Source organism: Salmo salar, chromosome ssa28, assembly GCF_905237065.1.
Source record: "Salmo salar chromosome ssa28, Ssal_v3.1, whole genome shotgun sequence".
NCBI classification, from domain to species: Eukaryota; Metazoa; Chordata; class Actinopteri; order Salmoniformes; family Salmonidae; genus Salmo; species Salmo salar.
Genome location: NC_059469.1, coordinates 7206858 through 7227097, shown reverse-complemented (window position 1 = coordinate 7227097; position 20240 = coordinate 7206858). Strand labels below are relative to the sequence as shown.

At 40.8% G+C, this 20240-nt stretch overlaps 1 protein-coding gene across 1 annotated transcript; it reads right to left on the bottom strand.

Annotated features, from left to right (window-relative positions):
* Positions 1-85: 85 nt before the first annotated feature.
* On the bottom strand, positions 86-19659 carry LOC106589394 (phosphatidylcholine:ceramide cholinephosphotransferase 1). Its single transcript, XM_014179304.2, has 6 exons — positions 19496-19659; positions 17948-18784; positions 15859-15976; positions 3065-3218; positions 2713-2879; positions 86-2583 (listed from the first exon to the last, which is right to left on the bottom strand). Exons 2-6 carry the CDS (start codon positions 18556-18558, stop codon positions 2392-2394), a joined length of 1242 nt encoding a protein of 413 aa, XP_014034779.1. The 5' UTR covers positions 18559-18784; positions 19496-19659; the 3' UTR covers positions 86-2391.
* Between the last annotated feature and the right edge of the window lie 581 nt (positions 19660-20240).

The following is a 20240-nucleotide window of genomic DNA, read 5'->3' as shown; positions in this document are numbered from 1 at the left end:
GAGTGAAATAATATTATACACGTGACCAAACTGAGCAGAGAAAGATCCCTTCTTCAGTACATAAATACAACAATCACAGATTAAGTCGGCTAAATATGATTTATTTCCTATCGGATACATTTTTCCCCATGGTTACACCACAATCAGCTCTTCTAATTGGGTGGTTAACAGGACAGTTCTGAGGTATACATTTCATTTGAGGAGAGGGGCATTTGGGTCAGTCTTCATCAGTAAGCAGAGTCATTGTCATGACCCCTCAATAAAACCTCACTGTGTTATCCTCTCTCTCCATCACACTGACCTACAATTTGGTCAAAGGACAGCACACACAATGCAGCTATTTGGCATAATAGGCAAGAAGTTACATGACATAGAGAGTCTAATATTCCCCTAACAGAGAAAAACATGAGCAATAATCAATGTAATAAATAAATCAATAGAAAATAAGAAATGAGTCAGGATTTCTTTTTTCAAACACGATTGCCTTGGAAAGACACTGACCGGATTCAAAGAATTGCATGATCCTTTGTAATGGAGTCATAATTGTTCAAGTGTGTGTGTGCTATATCGGTGATCAGCATCAGGATCATTCAAGCATCGTCCTATCTGTTCCAGTCTAAATACTGATGTATAACTTTAAAACGGTCATTTAATTCAACATGAATACATTAGTTGTCAAATGTCAGTGTGCAGCGGTTAGGACGGAGTCAGGTGCAGGACACATAACTGAGTAAAAGACGTACTTTACTCGAAAAGAAACAACAATGATTTCCACGCAGGGAAAAACACACCAGCTCACAGAAGTCTTGAACACTAAACAAAGAACAAACACGCACAAAACCATGTGGGAACCAGAGGGTTAAATAGGGAATAAATTATAACGTAATGGGAACCAGGTGTGTACAATCAAGACAGAACAACATAGAAAAAGAAACGTAGATCGGTGACGGCTAGAAAGCCGGTGACGTCGACCGCCGAACGCCACCCGAACAAGGAGAGGCACCAACTTCTGCGGAAGTCGTGACATTAGTGAGGACACTGCTACACTTACTATACAATCATAACAAGAAAGGCACTGAGGAAGATTGTTACTAATTCTTATCTCCTTTTCACTTTTGTCTCCCAACTGTAGAAATCTAAAGCATTAATTTGAAAAATAAATCTGTTATATCAGACTAGTCTCATAGACTAGACGTAACATAGTAAATGTAAATCTGGGACACTGAAATTAGTGGTTACTTAAGGAAAAACGAAAGGAGGGTGGTTGGTCGGGGTGGATGGATGGATGGGCTTTTAACGTGAACATCTAGCATTGCGTGTTTTAGTCTCATCACGGACAACTTTAGCATTCTAGCTAATTAGCAACTTTGCAAGTACTTACTACTTTTTAGCTACTTTGCAATTACTTAGCATGTTAGCTAACCTTTCCCCTAGCCCTTTAACCTAACTCCTAAGCCTATCCCAAACCTTAACCCCTAGCCTAGCTAACGTTAGCCAGCTAGCTAACTGTAGCATTAGCAACCTTGCCACCTAGCTAACGTTATCCACAACTAATTGGAATTCGTAACATATTATACGAATTGAAATTCGTAACATATTGTACGAATTGCAATTTGTAACATATCATAAGAAATGTAATTTGTAGCATATCACACGAATTGTAATTCGTAACATAATACGAAATGGATGACGAACATCCACAAAAGAATGCACACCATATGAAACGAAAGAATGCACACCATATGAAACGTAAGAATGCACACCATATGAAACGTAAAATAGCATACTAAACGGAGTGTCTTGGATTTACATACAGAATAATACGAAATGCTCTGAGACCACGTTGTTTATATACTTAGGAAATGGTTTGCGCTACAAAAAGCGCCTCCTGCATCCTGACAGGTCAGTTCTCAACGCTACAGCACGTCTTTGAACCAAAACTTGGTAAAACATTTGAGCATGAAAGACTAAACATTTGGAACAGCCCAATTGCCATGACAAACATGATTGTTTTGTTCAATTTCAGCAACAGAGTATCTGTAACAATTACAGAGCGAGATATTGGTGTTGACATATATAGTTACATGTCCTATTGTTAACTGAACTAGATCTGGACCTGCCAATGAAAATGCTTGCGATCCACTCACTGGAAACCCTTATAGCTTTCAGATTAGATGATCGACTGTTTTCCAATGTGAAATGTTTTGGCTGAAACGATGCTTGGTCACAGAGCTAGCCAGTTGGACTGGAGTGTGCGTTACAGGAGAACGCAAAAGGGAAATGGAACAGCTACGGAGCTTGACTAATAGGGCATCTTCTTGTGATTAGATATGGCACTTTCAGGAGTGTAGTTAAGAGTCCAACACCATGTCCTTCTAGGGGGGGGGGGGGTCAATTCCTCCTGTCACAGCACACAGTGTCGATACGGCTGTACTTCCCTTGACTCCACTGGGCCAGTCGCCATGACAGCGGCATCTGGAAGTTCCGAGGGACGATGCCTGTGACATTCTGTTCAAGGTACTGGAAAAATCGGTACCACCACACCCTTGAGAAAAAGTTGCTCTGCGATGATTCCTTTAGCGTCTGTGAAACAAATAAAATGTTCATGAATAACACCATTCAATAATTGTTGCACATACAAGTGATATTAGTCCATTATAGGTTAATTACATTGGTTATTCCACTAGTAAGTGTGACCAAATATAGACTTACTTGCTGGTTGGCCATGGTGTGGTACCACCAGAATAGGCGTGTGGTGATGAAGTAAGCCACCGCCACGTCTATAGAGTAGTGGTCATGAGCCAGGAGAATGCAGAAGAGTCCCACAGCACAGAGCAGCCAGCAGATCCAGTGGTACCACCATAACTTTTTGGAGGAATCTGTGAGAAACATAAAATACCTTTTATTTCATGCGACCAATCAAACATGTTTTTTCAACAGTCAGATATCAGATTTAAATCGTTCTTACAATATACCACCAGGTGTCTCTGTTGCTCCAAAATAAACATTATAGACAGGTTTTTACTAAGAGAGGCCATGCAGTAGTTTTGTGTAGCCTACTTACACTCTTTAATGAAGAGATAGCTGAGTGTCAGCATGACTGTGTGGCCACTGTAAAGGTAGTCCCCACACATGTGGTGGGAGCCAGTGATGGTCAGGCCTCCTCCTGCAATCATCTTCATCACTCGGCTCATTTGGGATGCCCAGTCACCAAACAGCTATAACAGGGAAAAAAACATCACACAAGTGTGTGAAGTTCGTGTGCTCCAGAAAGGCATAAGCACATGAAATCAGACTTATTCAACAACAATACAGTAACATTTGTATCTGTGTAAGGGGCCAAAGGGGAAGTGTTAGCCTACTATTTAGGAGTGTGAACTGAACTAATTCTGTTAAACCTGTTTTGATGATTAGAAGCTGATCATATACGATGAGACTAATTTAAAAGAAGGCCTCCAGTCAGTGACACTGGCCCCTAGCCAAACGGTTTCAACAGTATCGCTAATTATAGTTAGAGTCACAGGAAATTAGAGTTAGACTCACCACTACCATGTTCACTAGGCCTATACTGTATGACTCACACTAACTTTAGGGGGGGAACTCTCATGAGGAACACACACTGATTCACCACTGCTTCGTGATATCACTGAACAGACGTGCTAACGGTCGGGAGCATTGAGATTAGCCACAGTAGGCGAAGTCATCATGTGCAGTCCCCCAAAAAAAATCCAGCCGTTGAGTCTCGAAACCGTTCCAAACGTTGGCTGCAGATATATTGACGTCTTAATGGGAGGGCATACAGTAGATTAGCTTTTACTACAGCATGGCTGAGGCGAAACTGCTGAAGAAATGGGTCTACAGTCATATGGACAAATGCTGTCTACTATCCATTAAAATGTGACCAACTTTGCCACAAACAAAAATAAACCCTCCAAAGAGGCAAACATCGTCTGTTGTCATTTAATGTGAGAACATCTCCAGTTCTTTTTTAACCGACACTAGCTATGTTTCCATTAACTTTTCCAGTGAATTTGTTGTCGACATTTAGAAAGTGGGCACAGAAAATAAATGCGACAATTGCATGCTTCGGTGCATTTCCATTTAACTAGCTTGTGTCGATAAAAATTGCTAGATGTAACAAAAGAAACATAAAAACGAACCTACAGTGTCTAATAAAAATTAAGTGGTTGAAGTGTTTCCATTACCCATTTAGGCAAATTGCGCATTAGGCCTAATAAAATGTCGACAGCCTGAAGCCTATGCCATCCAACCTATTTGTTTCATGCCTCAGGTAGTTTGCGAAAGCCAGCATGGATAGAATGCAATAATTGACTAATATTTGCCATATTCTAATAATTATCATGTGTCAACATGTCGCTACAGTCGTGCCATGGTGAAACTTGCTCTCCTATTGATCTAAAATAATTGGAAGGTGAAACTTGACAGCCAACCAGAAAAGCAAGGTGAAGCCATTCAGGCACTATTGAAAGTCAGGACAATCCTTGTCCTGCAAAAAAACAAACATATTTTGCAAGCAGTAGGCACTTAGAATGATTCTATGGTATATTGACATTCGCACAATTTAGTGTGCATCCCGCCACCTACTGTGTGGGATGTACAAACTACCAAAAAAACAAACAATACATAAACCAAACAACTGTTCCGTTAAAATTAAAAATAGATCTGATCCCTACACAGGCTCAAGAAGAGCCTGGGAGGGTGGGCCATCTTCCGGCGCCAGTACCGCTTGCAAGTCTTCAGATGCAAAATCTTTGAGTCCCCCAAAAAATTCTGCTGGAGCCACAATAATGTCCAGTTTCTTTGACTTCTTTGAGATGTAAAGTTTATAACTGTGGCAATGAAGCCCACAAACCCACCCTTTTCGATTGGCCAATAACTTTGCTCTAAACTTGTTTCTGAACATTTCACCATGTAGCCAACATGACCAAGTGGCGCAGATTACGGTTCAATTTGAGGAGGGCAGTCCTCCCTCAGCTCTTTTTCCCCCATTCACGTCACGGCAGTGGTGGAAAAAGTACCCAACTGTCATACTTGAGAAAAAGTAAAGATACCTTAATAGAAAATGACTCAAGTAAAAGTCAACCAGTAAAATTCTACTTGAGAAAAAGTCTGAAAGTATTTGGTTTAAAATATACTTAGGTATCAAAAGTAAAAGTATAAATCATTTCTAATTCCTTATATTAAGCACAATTTCTTGTTTTTTTTTAATTTACAGGAAAGCCAGGGACACACTCCAAACCTCAGACATCATTTACAAACAAAGCATTTGAGGTTAGTGAGTCCGCCATATCAGAGGCAGTAGGAATGACCAGGGATGTTCTGTTGATAAGTGCGTGAATTTGACTATTTTCCTGCCCTGCTCAGCATTCAAAATGAAACAGGTACTTTTGGGTGTCGAGGAAAATTAATTTTGTAAAAAGTACAATATTTTCTTAAGGAATGGAGTGAAGTAAAACTAGTCAAAAATATAAATAGTAAAGTGAAGTACAGATACTGAAGAAAAAAAAAACTACTTAATCTTAGGGATAGGGAGCAGTATTTTCACGTCCGGATGAAAAACATGCCCAAATTAAACTGCCTGCTACTCGGGCCCAGAAGGTAGGATATGCATATTATTAGTAGATTTGGATAGAAAACACTCTGAAGTTTCTAAAACTGTTTGAATGATGTCTGTGAGTATAACAGAACTCATATGGCAGGCAAGTGGGAAATCTGAGGCTTGTAGTTTTTCAAGTGAATTTCCTTCCAATTTGTAGTGTTAACGGGGTCATGTTGCACTTCCTAAGGCTTCCACTAGATGTCAACAGTCTTTAGAACGTTGTTTCAGGCTTTAACTGTGAGTAGGGAGCCAACAAGAGCTGTTCCAACCAGGTGTCCCAGGATAAGGCATGAGTTCAGTCACGCGCGCAGGCTTGGGAGCGAGCTGACTTCATCTTCATTCCTAAAGAGAACGGAATCGTCCGGTTGGAATTTTATTGAAGATTTATGTTAAAAAACATCCTAAAGATTGATGCTACACATCGTTTGACATGATTCTACAAACTGTAGTATAACTTCTTTGACTTTTCGTCTGGAGTTAGCAAGCGCTCGCCTGGAATAGTGAACCTAACACGCGAGGTATTTGGACATAAAGATGAACTTTATCGAACATTTATTGTTGAACTGGGATTCCTGGGAGTGCATTCTGATGAAGATCAAAGGTAAGTGAATATTTATCATACTATTTCTGAGTTTTCTTGACTCCAAAATGGCGGGTTTCTGTTTGGCTTGTTGTTGTTGTCTGAGCGCCGTACTCAGATTATTGCAAAGTTTGCTTTCGCCGTGAAGCTTTTTCGAAATCTGACACAGCGGTTGCATTAACCTGTTATGGCTAGGGGGCAGTATTTTCACGGCTGGATAAAAAACGTACCCGATTTAATCTGGTTACTACTCCTGCCCAGTAACTAGAATATGCATATAATTATTGGCTTTGGATAGAAAACACTCCAAAGTTTCTAAAACTGTTTGAATGGTGTCTGTGAGTATAACAGAACTCAAATGGCAGGTCAAAACCTGAGAGATTCCTTTACATGAAGTGGCCTGTCTGACCATTTCTTGAACTTCTTTGCCATCTCTATCTTTTACAAAGGATCTCTGCTCTAACGTGACACTTCCTACGTCTTCCATGGGCGCTCAGAGCCCGGGAAAAACCTGAATGTCGTCATCCCAGCCCCAGGCTGAAACACATTATCGCCTTTCTCAAGTGGCCGATCAAAGGAATGTGGGCTTAGGCGCGTGCCCTGGCCGCCCCCGTCTTTGTGATTTTTCCTCTGTTTGCCGAAAAGGAGATTCCCGGTCGGAATATTATCGCTTTTTTACGAGATAAATTGCATAAAAATTGATTTTAAACAGCGGTTGACATGCTTCGAAGTACAGTAATGGAATATTTAGACATTTTTTGTCACGAATTGCGCCATGTGCGCGACCCTGATTTATCATTTCGGATAGTGTCTGGGACGCACGAACAAAACGCCGCTATTCGGATATAACGATGGATTATTTTGGACCAAACCAACATTTGTTATTGAAGTAGCAGTCCTGGGAGTGCATTCTGACGAAGACAACAAAAGGTAATCAAACTTTTATAATAGTAAATCTGATTTTGGTGAAGGCTAAACTTGCCGGGTGTCTAAATAGCTAGCCCGTGATGGCTGGGCTATGTACTTAGAATATTGCAAAATGTGCTTTCACCAAAAAGCTATTTTAAAATCGGACATGTCGAGTGCATAGAGGAGTTCTGTATCTATAATTCTTAAAATAATTGTTATGCTTTTTGTGAACGTTTATCGTGAGTAATTTAGTAAATTGTTAGTAAATTCCCCGGAAGTTTGCGGGGGGTATGCTAGTTCTGAACGTCACATGCTAATGTAAAAAGCTGTTTTTTGATATAAATATGAACTTGATTGAACAAAACATGCATGTATTGTATAACATAATGTCCTAGGTGTGTCATCTGATGAAGATCAAAGGTTAGTGCTGCATTTAGCTGTCTTCTGGGTTTTTGTGACATTATATGCTAGCTTGAAAAATGGGTGTCTGATTATTTCTGGCTTGGTACTCTGCTGACATAATCTAATGTTTTGCTTTCGCTGTAAAGCCTTTTTGAAATCGGACAGTGTGGTTAGATAAAGGAGACTCTTGTCTTTAAAATGCTGTGAAATAGTCATATGTTTGAAAAATTGAAGTTTTTGTATTTTTGAGGAATTTGTAATTCGCGCCACGCCTATCATTGGATATTGGAGCAGGTATTCCGCTAGTGGAACGTCTAGATGTAAGAGGTTAAGGAGGAGTGTATCTATATTTCTGTGTATAACACCTGTATATTTTGTCAAAATGTATGATAAGTATTTCTGTAAATTGATGTGGCTCTCTGCAAAATCACCGGAGGTTTTGGAGGCAAAACACTACTGAACATTACGCGCCAATGTAAACTGAGATTTTTGGATATAAATATAAACTTTATCGAACAAAACATGCATGTATTGTGTAACATGAAGTCCTATGAGTGCCATCTGATGAAGATCAAAGGTTAGTGATTAATTTTAGCTGTATTTCTGGTTTTTGTGACGCCTCTCCTTGCTTGGAAAATGGCTATGTGGTTTTTCTTGTTAGGTGCTGTCCTAACATAATCTAATGCTATGCTTTCGCCGTAAAGCCTTTTTGAAATCGGACACTGTGGTTGGATTAAGGAGAATCTTATCTTTAAAATGGTATATAATACTTGTATGTGTGAGCAATTTGAATTATGAGATTTTTGTTGTTTTGAATTTGGCGCTCTGCTATTTCACTGGCTGTTGTCAAATCGATCCCGCTAACGGGATTCACGTGTTAAGGGGTCTCTAAGAGGTTTTAAGTAGCACTTTAAAGTATTTTTACTTACAGTTGAAGTCGGAAGTTTACATACACCTTAGCCAAATACATTTAACCCCTGGTCGTGCTCCGTCCTGTATGCGGGACGGACATCCAGCGAAAGATCCTATCGCCATTAGCATAACAAAATTATTATATATATTTTTTCAAATATAGGACTATGTTATATCGTTTTATAGATACACCTCTCCTGAATCGAACCACGTTGTCCGATTTCAAAAAGGCTTTACAGCAAAAGCAAAACATTAGATTATGTTAGAGGAGTATATCGTAAAAGTAGCCACATAGCCATTTTCCGACCAACCACATGCATCACAAATAACCAAAAAACAGCTAAATGCAGCACTAACCTTTGACAATCTTCATCAGATGACACTCCTAGGACATCATGTTACACAATACATGCATTCTTTTGTTCGATAAAGTTCATATTTATATATAAAAACAGCATTTTACATCGGCGCGTGACGTTGACTAACCATTTTCCCTCAAATGCATCCGGTGAAACAGCGCTACAATTTACTAAATTACTATTCGAAAACATTTTTAAAGTGTAATATTGTCATTCTAAGATTTATAGATGAATATCTCTTGAAAGCACCTGTAATGCCAGATTTAAAAATAACTTTACTGAGTAATCACACTTTGCGATAAAAGGGGATGCGATACTCAGAAAAATAGGCTACCGTTACAGGTCAGCGCCATCTTGGAACAATCGCATATCAAATCTACTCTTGTATACTATTGTCAATAATCCCTTACCTTTGATTATCTTCATCAGAAAGCACTTCCAGGAATCCCAGGTCCACAACAAATGTATTTTCGTTCGAAAAAGTTAATCCTTTACGTCCCAATAGCTTGTTCTTGTTAGCGCGTTCTGAAGGATGCTCCAAAACTTCCGTCGGCTGCGGGACTCCTCTTTCAATAAAATGCTTTTTTTTTTTTTTTAATTTAGGTTCGTTCAAACATGTCAAACGTTGTATAACATAAATCTTTAGGGCCTTTTTCAACCAGAGCTCCAATAAGATTCAAGGGGGACGATTGCATTGTCTTTCAAAACGTTTCGAAAGGGGAGGGTAGCCAGGGGCGCCGGCGTCATAATGGTGATGGCCCTCCTCATGTGATCACTTTCCACAGCGTCTCACTCAGTCAGTTTTCACAGTAGGAGACTCAAATCACTTTGTAAAGACTGGGGACATCTAGTGGAAGCAATAGGAAGTGCTCAATGAACCATTGCTCACGGTGTGATTTATAGGCAAAGTGATGAAGTTGAGTCCGCAATTCAGAATTCCACATCCTGTTACGATCGGTCTCGGGGTTTTGACTGCCATATGAGTTCTGTTATACTCACAGACACCATTCAAACAGTTTTAGAAACTTGAGGGTGTTTTCTATCCACAAGTATTAATTATATGCATATCCTAGCTTCTGAGTTTGAGTAGGAGGCCGTTTAAAATGGGCACGATTTTTTTTCAAAAATCGCTGTAGCGCCCCCTATCCTAGGCAACCGTCAAGAGGTTAAACTCCGTTTTTCACAATTCTTGACATTTATCAGAGTAGAAATTGCCTGTCTTAGGTCAGTTAGGATCACCACTTTATTTTAAGAATGTGAAATGTCAGAATAATAGTAGAGAGAATTATTTATTTCAGCTTTTATTTATTTCATCACATTCCCAGTGGGTCAGAGGTTTACATACACTCAGTTAGTATTTGATAGCATTGCCTTTATATTGTTTAACTTGGGTCAAACGTATCAGGTAGCCTTCCACAAGCTTCCCACAATAAGTTGGGTGAATTTTGGCCCATTCCTCCTGACAGAGCTGGTGTAACTGAGTCAGGTTTGTAGGCCTCCTTGCTCGCACACGCTATTTCAGTTCTGCCCACACATTTTCTATAGGATTGAGGTCAGGGCTTTGTGATGGCCACTCCAATACCTTGACTTTGTTGTCCTTAAGCCATTTTGCCACAACTTTGGAAGTATGCTTGGGGTTATTGTCCATTTGGAAGACTCATTTGTGACCAAGCTTTAACTTCCTGACTGATGTCGAGATGTTGCTTCAATATACACATAATTTTACTTCCTCATGATGCCCTCTATTTTGTGAAGTGCTCCCTCCTGCAGCAAAGCACCCCCACAACAGGATGCTGCCACCCCCGTGCTTAACGGTTGGGATGGTGTTCTTTGGCTTGCAAGCGTCCCCCTTTTTCCTCCAAGCATAACGATGGTCATTATGGCCAAACAGTTCTATTTTGTTTCATCAGACCAGAGGACATTTCTCCAAAAAGTATGATCTTTGTCCCCATGTGCAGTTGCAAACCGTAGTCTGGCTTTTTTATGGCGGTTTTGGAGAAGTGGCTTCTTCCTTGCTGAGAGGCCTTTCAGGTTATGTCGATTAGAGGTTGACCGATTAATCGGAATGGCCGATTAATTAGGGCCGATTTCACGGTTTCATAACAATCGGTAATCGGCATTTTTGGACACCGATCATGGCGATTACATTTCACTCCACGAGGAGACTGCGTGGCAGGCTGACTACCTGTTACGCGAGTGCAGCAATGAGCCAAGGTATGTTGCTAGCTAGCATTAAACTTATCTTATAAAAAACAATCAATCTTAACATAATCACTAGTTAACTACACATGGTTGATGATATTACTATTTAGCTTGTCCTGCGTTGCATATAATCGATGCGGTGCCTGTTAATTTCTTATCGAATCACAGCCTACTTCGCCAAACGGGTGATGATTTGCACCAATGTGTACCCATGAACATCAATGCCTTTCTTTAAAATCAATACACAAGTATATATTTTTTAACCTGCATATTTAGTTAATATTGCCTGCTAACATGAATTTCTTTTAACTAGGGAAATTGTGTCACTTCTCGTGCATTCTGTGCAAGCAGAGTCAGGGTATATGCAGCAGTTTGGGCCGCCTGGCTCGTTGTGAACTGTGTGAAGAACATTTCTTCCTAACAAAGACCACAATTAATTTGCCAGAATTGTACATAATTTTGACATAACATTGAAGGTTGTGCAACTTAACAGCAATATTTAGACTTAGGGATGCCACCCATTATATAAAATACGGAACGGTTCCGTATTTCACTGAAAGAATAAACGTTTTGTTTTTGAAATGATAGTTTCCAGATTTGACCATATTAATGACCTAAGGCTCGTATTTCTGTGTGTTATTATATTATAATTAAGTCTATGATTTGATAAACCAGTCTGACTGAGCGGTGGTAGGCAGCAGCAGGCTCGTAAGCATTCATTCAAACAGCACTTTCCTGCATTTGCCAGTAGCTCGTCGCTGTGCTTCAAGCATTGAGCTGTTTAAGACTTCAAGCCGATCAACTCCCAAGATTAGGCTGGTGTAACCGATGTGAAATGGCTAGCTAGTTAGCGGGGTGCGCACTAATAGCGTTTCAATAGGTGACGTCACTCGCTCTGAGACCTTGAAGTAGTTGTTCCCCTTGCTCTGCAAAGGCCGTGGAGCGATGGGTAATGATGATTCGAGGGTGGCTGTTGTCGATGTGTGCAGAGGGTCCCTGGTTCGAGCCCAGGTAGGGGCGAGGAGAGGGACGGAAGCTATACTGTTACACTGGCAATACTATAGTGCCTATAAGAACATCCAATAGTCAAAGGTATATGAAATACAAATGGTATAGCGAGGAAATAGTCCTATAATTCCTATAATAACTACAACCTAAAACTTCTTACCTGGGAATATTGAAGACTCATGTTAAAAGGAACCACCAGCTTTCATATGTTCTCATGTTCTGAGCAAGGAACTTAAACGTTAGCTTTTTTACATGGCACATATTGCACTTTTACTTTCTTCTCCAACACTTTGTTTTTGCATTATTTAAACCAAATTGAACATGTTTTATTATTTAATTGAGGTTAAATTGATTTTATTGATGTATTATATCAAGTTAAAATAACTGTTCATTCAGTATTGTTGTAATTGTCATTATTACAAACAAAAAAATTATAATAGAAATTTAAAAAACTGACGATTAATCGATATCGGCTTATTTTGGTCCTCCAATAATCGGTATTGGTATTGAAAAATCATAATCGGTCGACCTCTAATGTCGATATAGGACTCATTTTACTGTGGATAGAGATACTTTTGTACCCGTTTCCTCCAGCATCTTCACAAGGTCCTTTGCTGTTGTTCTGGGATTGATTGTGACATATATGCTTGCTTTGAAAATGGCTATGTGATTATTTTTGGCAGGGTACTCTCCTGACATATTCTAATGTTTTGCTTTCGCTGTAAAGCCTTTTTGAAATCGGACAATGTGCTTAGATTAACGAGAGTCTTGTCTTTAAAATGGTGTATAATAGTCATATGTTTGAGAAATTGAAGTTATAGCATTTTTGAGGTATTTGTATTTCGCGCCACGCTCTACCATTGGATATTGGTGAGGCGTTCGGCTAGCGGAACGTCTGTCCCTAACAGGTTTTAAAGGCACAGTCAACTTAGTGTATGTAAACGTCTGACCCACTGGAATTGTGATACAGTGAATTATAAGTGAAATAATCTGTCTGTAAACAATTGTTGGAAAAATTACTTGTGTCATGCACAAAGTAGATGTCCTAACCGACTTGCCAAAACTATAGTTTGTTAACAAGAAATTTGTGGAGCGGTTGAAAAACGAGTTTTAATGACTCCACCTAAGTGTATGTAAACTTCCGACTTCAACTGTAAGTACTTTATACCACTGCGTCACGGGCCATAGAACGGTCCCATCATAATCGAATCCGCCCTTAGATTGGGGATCCGGTGTGTAACGACCAGTGGAGGTGAGTATAACCAGATATTGGAATATAATGACGTCTGGTATAACTTAGCTAATGACGTTAGATAACGTTATTGCTGGTTATATAGGTAGCTAGGTATCTTTGTGAAAGCAAGTCAGGCTAGCTAACGTTAGGCGGTATAGCGAGGCAGTATAGCTAGATAACTATACTGAAAAAATATATAAACGCAACAATTTCAAAGAATTTTCTGAGTTACAATTCATATACGGAAATCAGTCAATTGAAATATATCCATTAGGTCCGAATCTATGGATTTCACATGACTGGGCAGGGGCTCAGCCATGGTTGGGCTGGGAGGGCATTGGCCCATCCACTTGGGAGACAGGCCGACCCACTGGGGAGCAAGACCCAGCCAATCAGAATTAGGTTTTTCCCTACAAAAGGGCTTTATTACAGACAGAAATTCTCCTGAACACCCCAGTCCAACTAGGGCAAAACAAAATAATGGATGCAGATATGGTAGTAGCCAACTAATATCTGAGTCTGACTAATACAGTGAACTAGAATCAAGAACTGTAATGGCGTTGCCAGCCTTAATCTAATCCAATCTGGAGCTACAGTCAGTCTAATGCATCTGTCAAGCATAACATTAGGGTTTCCATTAGTTACCTTAAATTAGTTAAAGTTAAAAAGTCAAAAATGTATTTAAACAAAAATGTGCTTTTTGGTCTTAATTTAAGGTTAGGCATTAAGTTAGCGGTGTGGTTAAGGGTTAGGGTTTATCACATTTTAAGAAGAAACATTTTAGAAATAGGGGGCCTGTATGACTTTGTAGCTTGACCCGAGTTACTTCCTTGATGACACACACAGCTTCAAAGGTAATGAGAGTTCCGTGAAAAGTAAAAAAAATACCCGGTTTGATAAATACATTTCCCAGCCAAGCAGATACATGTAGTAATCATTTTGGATGCGAATTGGATTATCAAAAAGCTTTGTCCTTTCTTATAACAAAATGCAATTTACCACACCACCTCATAAGATGAGGAAGTACATTGTTTGTAAGGATTGCCTGCTGTAATTGTTTCGGAGAGATCCAGTTTGCAGCCTAACATGCAACATAGAGAAGACCAGCAAGAGGACCCTCAGCATCACGCAGATGTAACAGTGTAGGTTCCAGCCCTCTCTTCGCCCCAACCTGGGCTCGAACCAGGGACCCTTGCACACATCAACAACTGACACCCCACGAAGCATCGTTACCCATCGCGCCACAAAAGCCGCGGCCCTTGCAACGCAAGGGGCAACCCTACTTCAAGTCTCAGAGCGAGTGACGTCACCGATTGAAACGCTATTAGCGCGCACCACCGCTAACTAACTAGCCATTTCACATCGGTTACACAGACATGCCCTCTCTGTGAGCATTCCTATAAATGGAACAGGGAGGACACTTGAATCAGGTTGGTGACATTTGACCTAGTCAAAGGTCAAAACAGTTTTGAGTTTTGTCCCAATTCACCTTCATAACCTAGCCTGGTCTAACCAGCCTGATCGCTGCATTAACAATTCTATTTCCACTTCACATATCATGATATCTGAAGTGAAATCGAAAGGTGAATTCAGCGATCAGGTTGGTTGCACCATGCTAACCATAACCACAATTGATAACGTACTCAGTGCTCTGTGTGTGTGTGTGTGTGTGTGTGTGTGACCAGTGTCTTTGATGAGGGGCCAGGAGCTGACCTACGCTGTCATGGGCCAGGAGCTGATCTACGCTGTCATGGGCCAGGAGCTGATCTACGCTGTCATGGGCCAGGAGCTGATCTACGCTGTCATGGGCCAGGAGCTGATCTACGCTGTCATGGGCCAGGAGCTGATCTACGCTGTCATGGGCCAGGAGCTGATCTACGCTGTCATGGGCCAGGAGCTGATCTACGCTGTCATGCCCAGAATTAGGTAAGTTTAGTCTGACCTGTTCAAACTTCAACATAATATCTGTTTGTTTGTCAGATATCACCTAGGAAAAACCCTGAGTATTCTGTACCAGGATCAGAGAACTCCTGTTGTATACAGGACACCACACAGGAAGGTATGACCACTCTGACATGTTTGCCAAGGTAGCCCCATTACCACCAGACAAAATGTCAATAGGCACAGTATCTGTATCAGCTGGGAATGACAATGAAAGGTGCACATTGATATATATATTAGCAAAACACTGCTTCTATGGTATTACTACATTTGAAAGTTATCAAAACACTTAGTTTAGAACATCTACATAAATTCAGCACCTCACCATACATCTACCTGTAGTTACTGAACTCAAACTGCAGGAGATTGGTTTGTTGTGATTGAGTGGGGGAAAACGGATACGGGCAAGGTTCTGACATATGGGTGTGTCTTGGTGGTGGCAAGGACACACCCAAGACACACCCACATTAAACCACATCCTCAACCCAACACGCGTTTGGCTTCTGTCATCTCTGCAAGCATTTCCTGAGGAGCAAGCCAAAGAATTGAGGCCAAATCAACGGGTGCAGTTCCTCTCTCTAAGACATAAGGCTACTACACAGTCCTGTAACTTAGTATGCTATGTTTTTGCATAATGGAATAACGCAACAAATAGGGCATATTTCTGAACCCAGGGAGAGGTGGTAAGTACCTTAGGAGAGCACTTGAAATGCATCCCTGGCACGGGGAGTGTGGTGATGTACATGGTGATACACCTGTAGAGGTAGAGTGTGCCAATGATGAAGAAGAACCGCCGACCAACGATGGACCTGAGGATGAGAAAGTTGTACATAAAGAATCAAGACCTGCTGGAGTGCTTAACCAGCACACTACTAGGGCTGTTGCGTTGACCGTATTACCGCCACACCGGCAGTCAAGAGTCATGACCGCAGTAAAATTCCACATGACCATTGAGTCATGGCAATATCCTATTATGCTCTCTGGACATGCGTTGGTAGTACCCAAATGTAATTCAGTGCTCTATTGTCCCTCTAACCACTCTGAAATCAATGGGAAGGCAATCAAAAATCGCATCAAACACTTATAATAAAAACAGTACCGTGATTTTAAAACTCACCTCACTATGATCGATCAATTTGAAGAAGTTCAACAACAGGTTGGAACTGAGTGGAAAACATGGTGGTTGTGTATGTTGTTTTAAAGTCTAACACAACTAAATGGACGACGCATTCGAAGGTGAATGCTTATGAAGGTAGAACTTGTGAATATGCATAGGCCTATATGAGCCCAAGCCCGAAAAAAACGTGAATAATTCAAATTAGGATTGTGCCATTATACAATACATAGCCTAATATCCTACTGCATACTTAAGATGTCTTTGGTACATAATTGGTCTAGCCTATACTCCAAAATTAAACAAATTCGAGTAATCTTTTTTGAGTGTGGACTGTATTATTATGCATACTGGATGGACTGGTTACCTTATGGTACACTCCAAAAGTTCTATCCATAAGTCTGGGAGAGAACATATAGGCCTAGGCGATGCTGTTGGTTAATTGATTATGTAGGGCGGCTTACAGAGTTAGCCTACAATTATAGTGAATTTGTATTTGATTTTGAATAGCCTAGTAATAGGCTGCTGACATTACCTTTAGCTACAGAATCTCACCACCATGCATTTCCATCTCCTTTCTCAAGCGCACAGAGAGAGGGGCTGTCAACAGTTGAATTAAATGTTTCGTTTTTACCACTAAAAAGAGGAGGATCCCAGCTGCTACTATATTTATTTCTCAGCTGCTAATATTAAGCACATTCTCCATGCTCCCCTATAAAACCAGAGTAGCCTACCCGGCATGATTGAAAAAGGAACTGCGGGAAAGCTGCCTCCATTCGCTATTCGAGTGCATACGGATGATATGTCTTTTTTCCCCTGACCCTAAATCAAAACTAATTTTTCATATTAGTAAAGACAAGATTAAATTGAGAATAGTCTGATGGGTGAAAATATAATCACTTGATGAGAGAACTGCGTGTGCATCATCAATAGCCTAAAGTCACATTACGCAGCCCATATACGTATGATTTCTAAGACATTTTAAGGTTGGTCTCATTCACAAGTTGCCAAATAACTCAAAATCTAGCATATAGGACCTGTTTCAAATAATCACTTATTCGCTCAACATAGCAACTTCATATGTGCACTCGCTCTGGAACGGGAGAAATATCCTTTCCATTTTATTCAGCTAAGTTCAAATATATTCTTCTTACTATAAAATCATATCATGTAAAATAATGGCACGGGACTTATAAGCATATCTTGTCTGCTAAATGAACTAGCTTAAAGCCTATGGCTTGGCGCATAGCCAGATAACATAGAGTAGGCCAACTCATATTCTGTTTTTCTGGAGAGAAACAAGTCTTCATATCAACTTTCTTTAGACCTGCCTAAAATAAATAATGGATTTATTGTGATGGTGTATATCAAATTGATTTATTAAACTTTTTATAAATGTAGATGTTCCAAAGGCGCACTTGTATGAGGCTTGTAGGACCTATGCGTGGATGCCTGGAGATGCTAAACGAGTTGATGTTAATTAACAGGTAATTACTATGAGACCGGCAGTCATTTGCATGACAATAACCCGTCTGACAAAATGTAATGACCGCCACAGCCTTAAACATTACAGAACATCCTTTAACATGGAGTGGATCATTCAATAAGTTATGGATTTTATAATTCAAGTCGTTATGAATTACTGTAGCATATCTTGGTCATTTACCTATATTTTAACAGTGCCCACTGTAGAAGCCACAGGACGACCAGTATCATGCCGTTGATTTCGCATATAGAAAAAGCCCAGTCTACTCGCCCGAAAAAGTCAAAGAACTTGTCTGGCAGGGGTGGAGTGGCCTCCTTGGCAGGCACACGTTCGTGGACCACGGAGATCATAATGGTGGTGAAGATGAAGCAGATCATGGCGTAGACAAAAGCCACGCCCGTCTTCCCCCACTCCTCAGGAAACGGAGAGCGGGTGATCTCAGGCATGGGGATCTGGATCCGCTCCTTGTGGAACTCATTGACCACACCGTTCCTCTTGGGCTTGTTCCCATTAACCTCACTGTTGACGGCCAAGATGGTGTGTCCGTTGGCATGCCCGTTTTTATGTGTTTCAATGTGGTGGTCTATCCTGAGAGTCTCCATCTTGTCCAGGAGCTGTCTGCCTCCGTCCAAGGTGACAAGGGCCAGAGGAGCAGTCTGGAAGTCCGCTTTAGAGAGCTGCAGGAGGCCCTTGCCGTTCAGGTGGCGTAAGGCCTCTGAGTATTCCTGCATTCCCACATCAGTCAGCCACAGGAGCACGTCCTTCGTTGACCAATGGACCACTTTCTTCATGTCAGACCCTGTGCCGTATGCGTTGCAAAAAGAGGGAGAAACAATGGAGGGAGAGTCCAGAGGTGTTCACGACTAACAAATCCTGAGCCCTCCTGAAGTCACACATCATGTGGTAAGCACATTGGGTGCTGCCGACAAATGGAGTATCCAGTCAGGTTTTTCTAGAGGTTAATCCATCCCACGGTGGGATTGAATTTTCAGCTGTTCGATGCAGTGGCTTTTTGTACTAAAATGGGAGAAAAATAAAAAACATTTGAATAAATATTCAAAATAAATTTGCATCACTTTGACATATTAGGCTTTATGTTCCCCTCAAACAATCAAGTCTATCCTAGACTGTATGTAATCTATTAAATAGTGTGATGACTCAAAGAAGAAAATAATTGTAACTATACAAAATGTATAGTATTATAATATTCTTACATAAAAAAACGTTTATAATGGTAAAAGTAAAATATTCATAATGAGCGGACTAAAATTCGTCACCCATTCAACATATTTCGAAATGTATGCACACACACAGGACCACAGAAAGTTGACACTTATACACGTGCTCTCGTTCAGGAGGGCATGAGACTTCTATGTGGGAAGACAAAGCCACAATTATCCGTTAAAATACCCGTTAAAAGGGCATTCAGGTGAGGAAGTAGCCCACAGCCACGTACAACAGTTATTTCATAAACACACCGCGTCAAAGCCACAGTTATCCGTTAAAATACCCGTTAATATAGGGCATTCAGGTGAGGAAGTAGCCCACAGCTACGTACAACAGTTATTTCATAAACACACAGCGTCAACGACTAACTACTTCAACCATGTCTGATATTGTTCTTGTATCAATACAGTATAGCAGAGAAAGCAAATTCCGTTATGAGAGTCAAATACGTTTAAAATGTTTCACGCTCTGTGGCATAATTTTAAACAAATAACATTTTACCTTGTTGCTACTGTGTCTATGTTGCCGAATGAGCCCCGATACGAAAATAGTTACGCTACACTATTCCTCGTAAGAAAATTGAGACAACTTTATGTTGAGCGCGGGAGAGGTAACTTCCATGCAAGCCATTCGAAGAACTCGGGAGGGTATGCTTACAGGGTGTGGCAACTGTATTTACAAATCGGCCTTTGGGGGGGGGTTCTCTCTATCACCTCATATGCTTTACATTGGCGCCACTTCTTCAGATAAAATAAATGCGTCTTCTGACTTAATTCTAGGTAATGCTACCCGGAATCCTTGGGACGTCCCCAATTTAAGAGGGGGCTTCCGAGTGGCGCAGCGGTCTAAGGCACTGAATCTCAGTGCACGAGGCGTCACTACAGAACCTGATTGAGAGTCCCATAGGGGGGCCGCACAATTGGCCCAGCGTCATCCGGTTTAGGGTTTGGCCGGGGTAGGCCGTTATTGATATAAGAATTCGTTTTTAACTGACTTGCCTAATTAGATTAAGGTTAGGTTTAGGGTAAACTAAAATTGTCCCCGACGCGAGTCGAGCATATCTAGCTCCAACCAGGCGTGCCCTGAGAACAGTCTTCGTTTCTACTAATGCGACTCAAGCGCGTTACCACAGGAAACAATGGTATTTCACATTTAAGCAGCTCTCTTGTGGTTAGGGTTGGTGGTGCACGACTTAGTGGCGAGTCGACTCTGACTCAGACTCCTGTAGTTGGAGTCGAAAGGAGTC

Bases quoted from the DNA above. Each gene is read 5' to 3' on its own strand.
- LOC106589394 (XM_014179304.2), bottom strand. From the start codon at position 18,558: ATGAAGAAAGTGGTCCATTGGTCAACGAAGGACGTGCTCCTGTGGCTG. The intron at 15,977-17,947 runs GTAAATGACCAA...TCTCATCCTCAG, and splicing joins TGGGCACTGTTAAAATATAG to GTCCATCGTTGGTCGGCGGT. The intron at 2,880-3,064 runs GTAAGTAGGCTA...TGTTTCTCACAG, and splicing joins CTATCTCTTCATTAAAGAGT to ATTCCTCCAAAAAGTTATGG.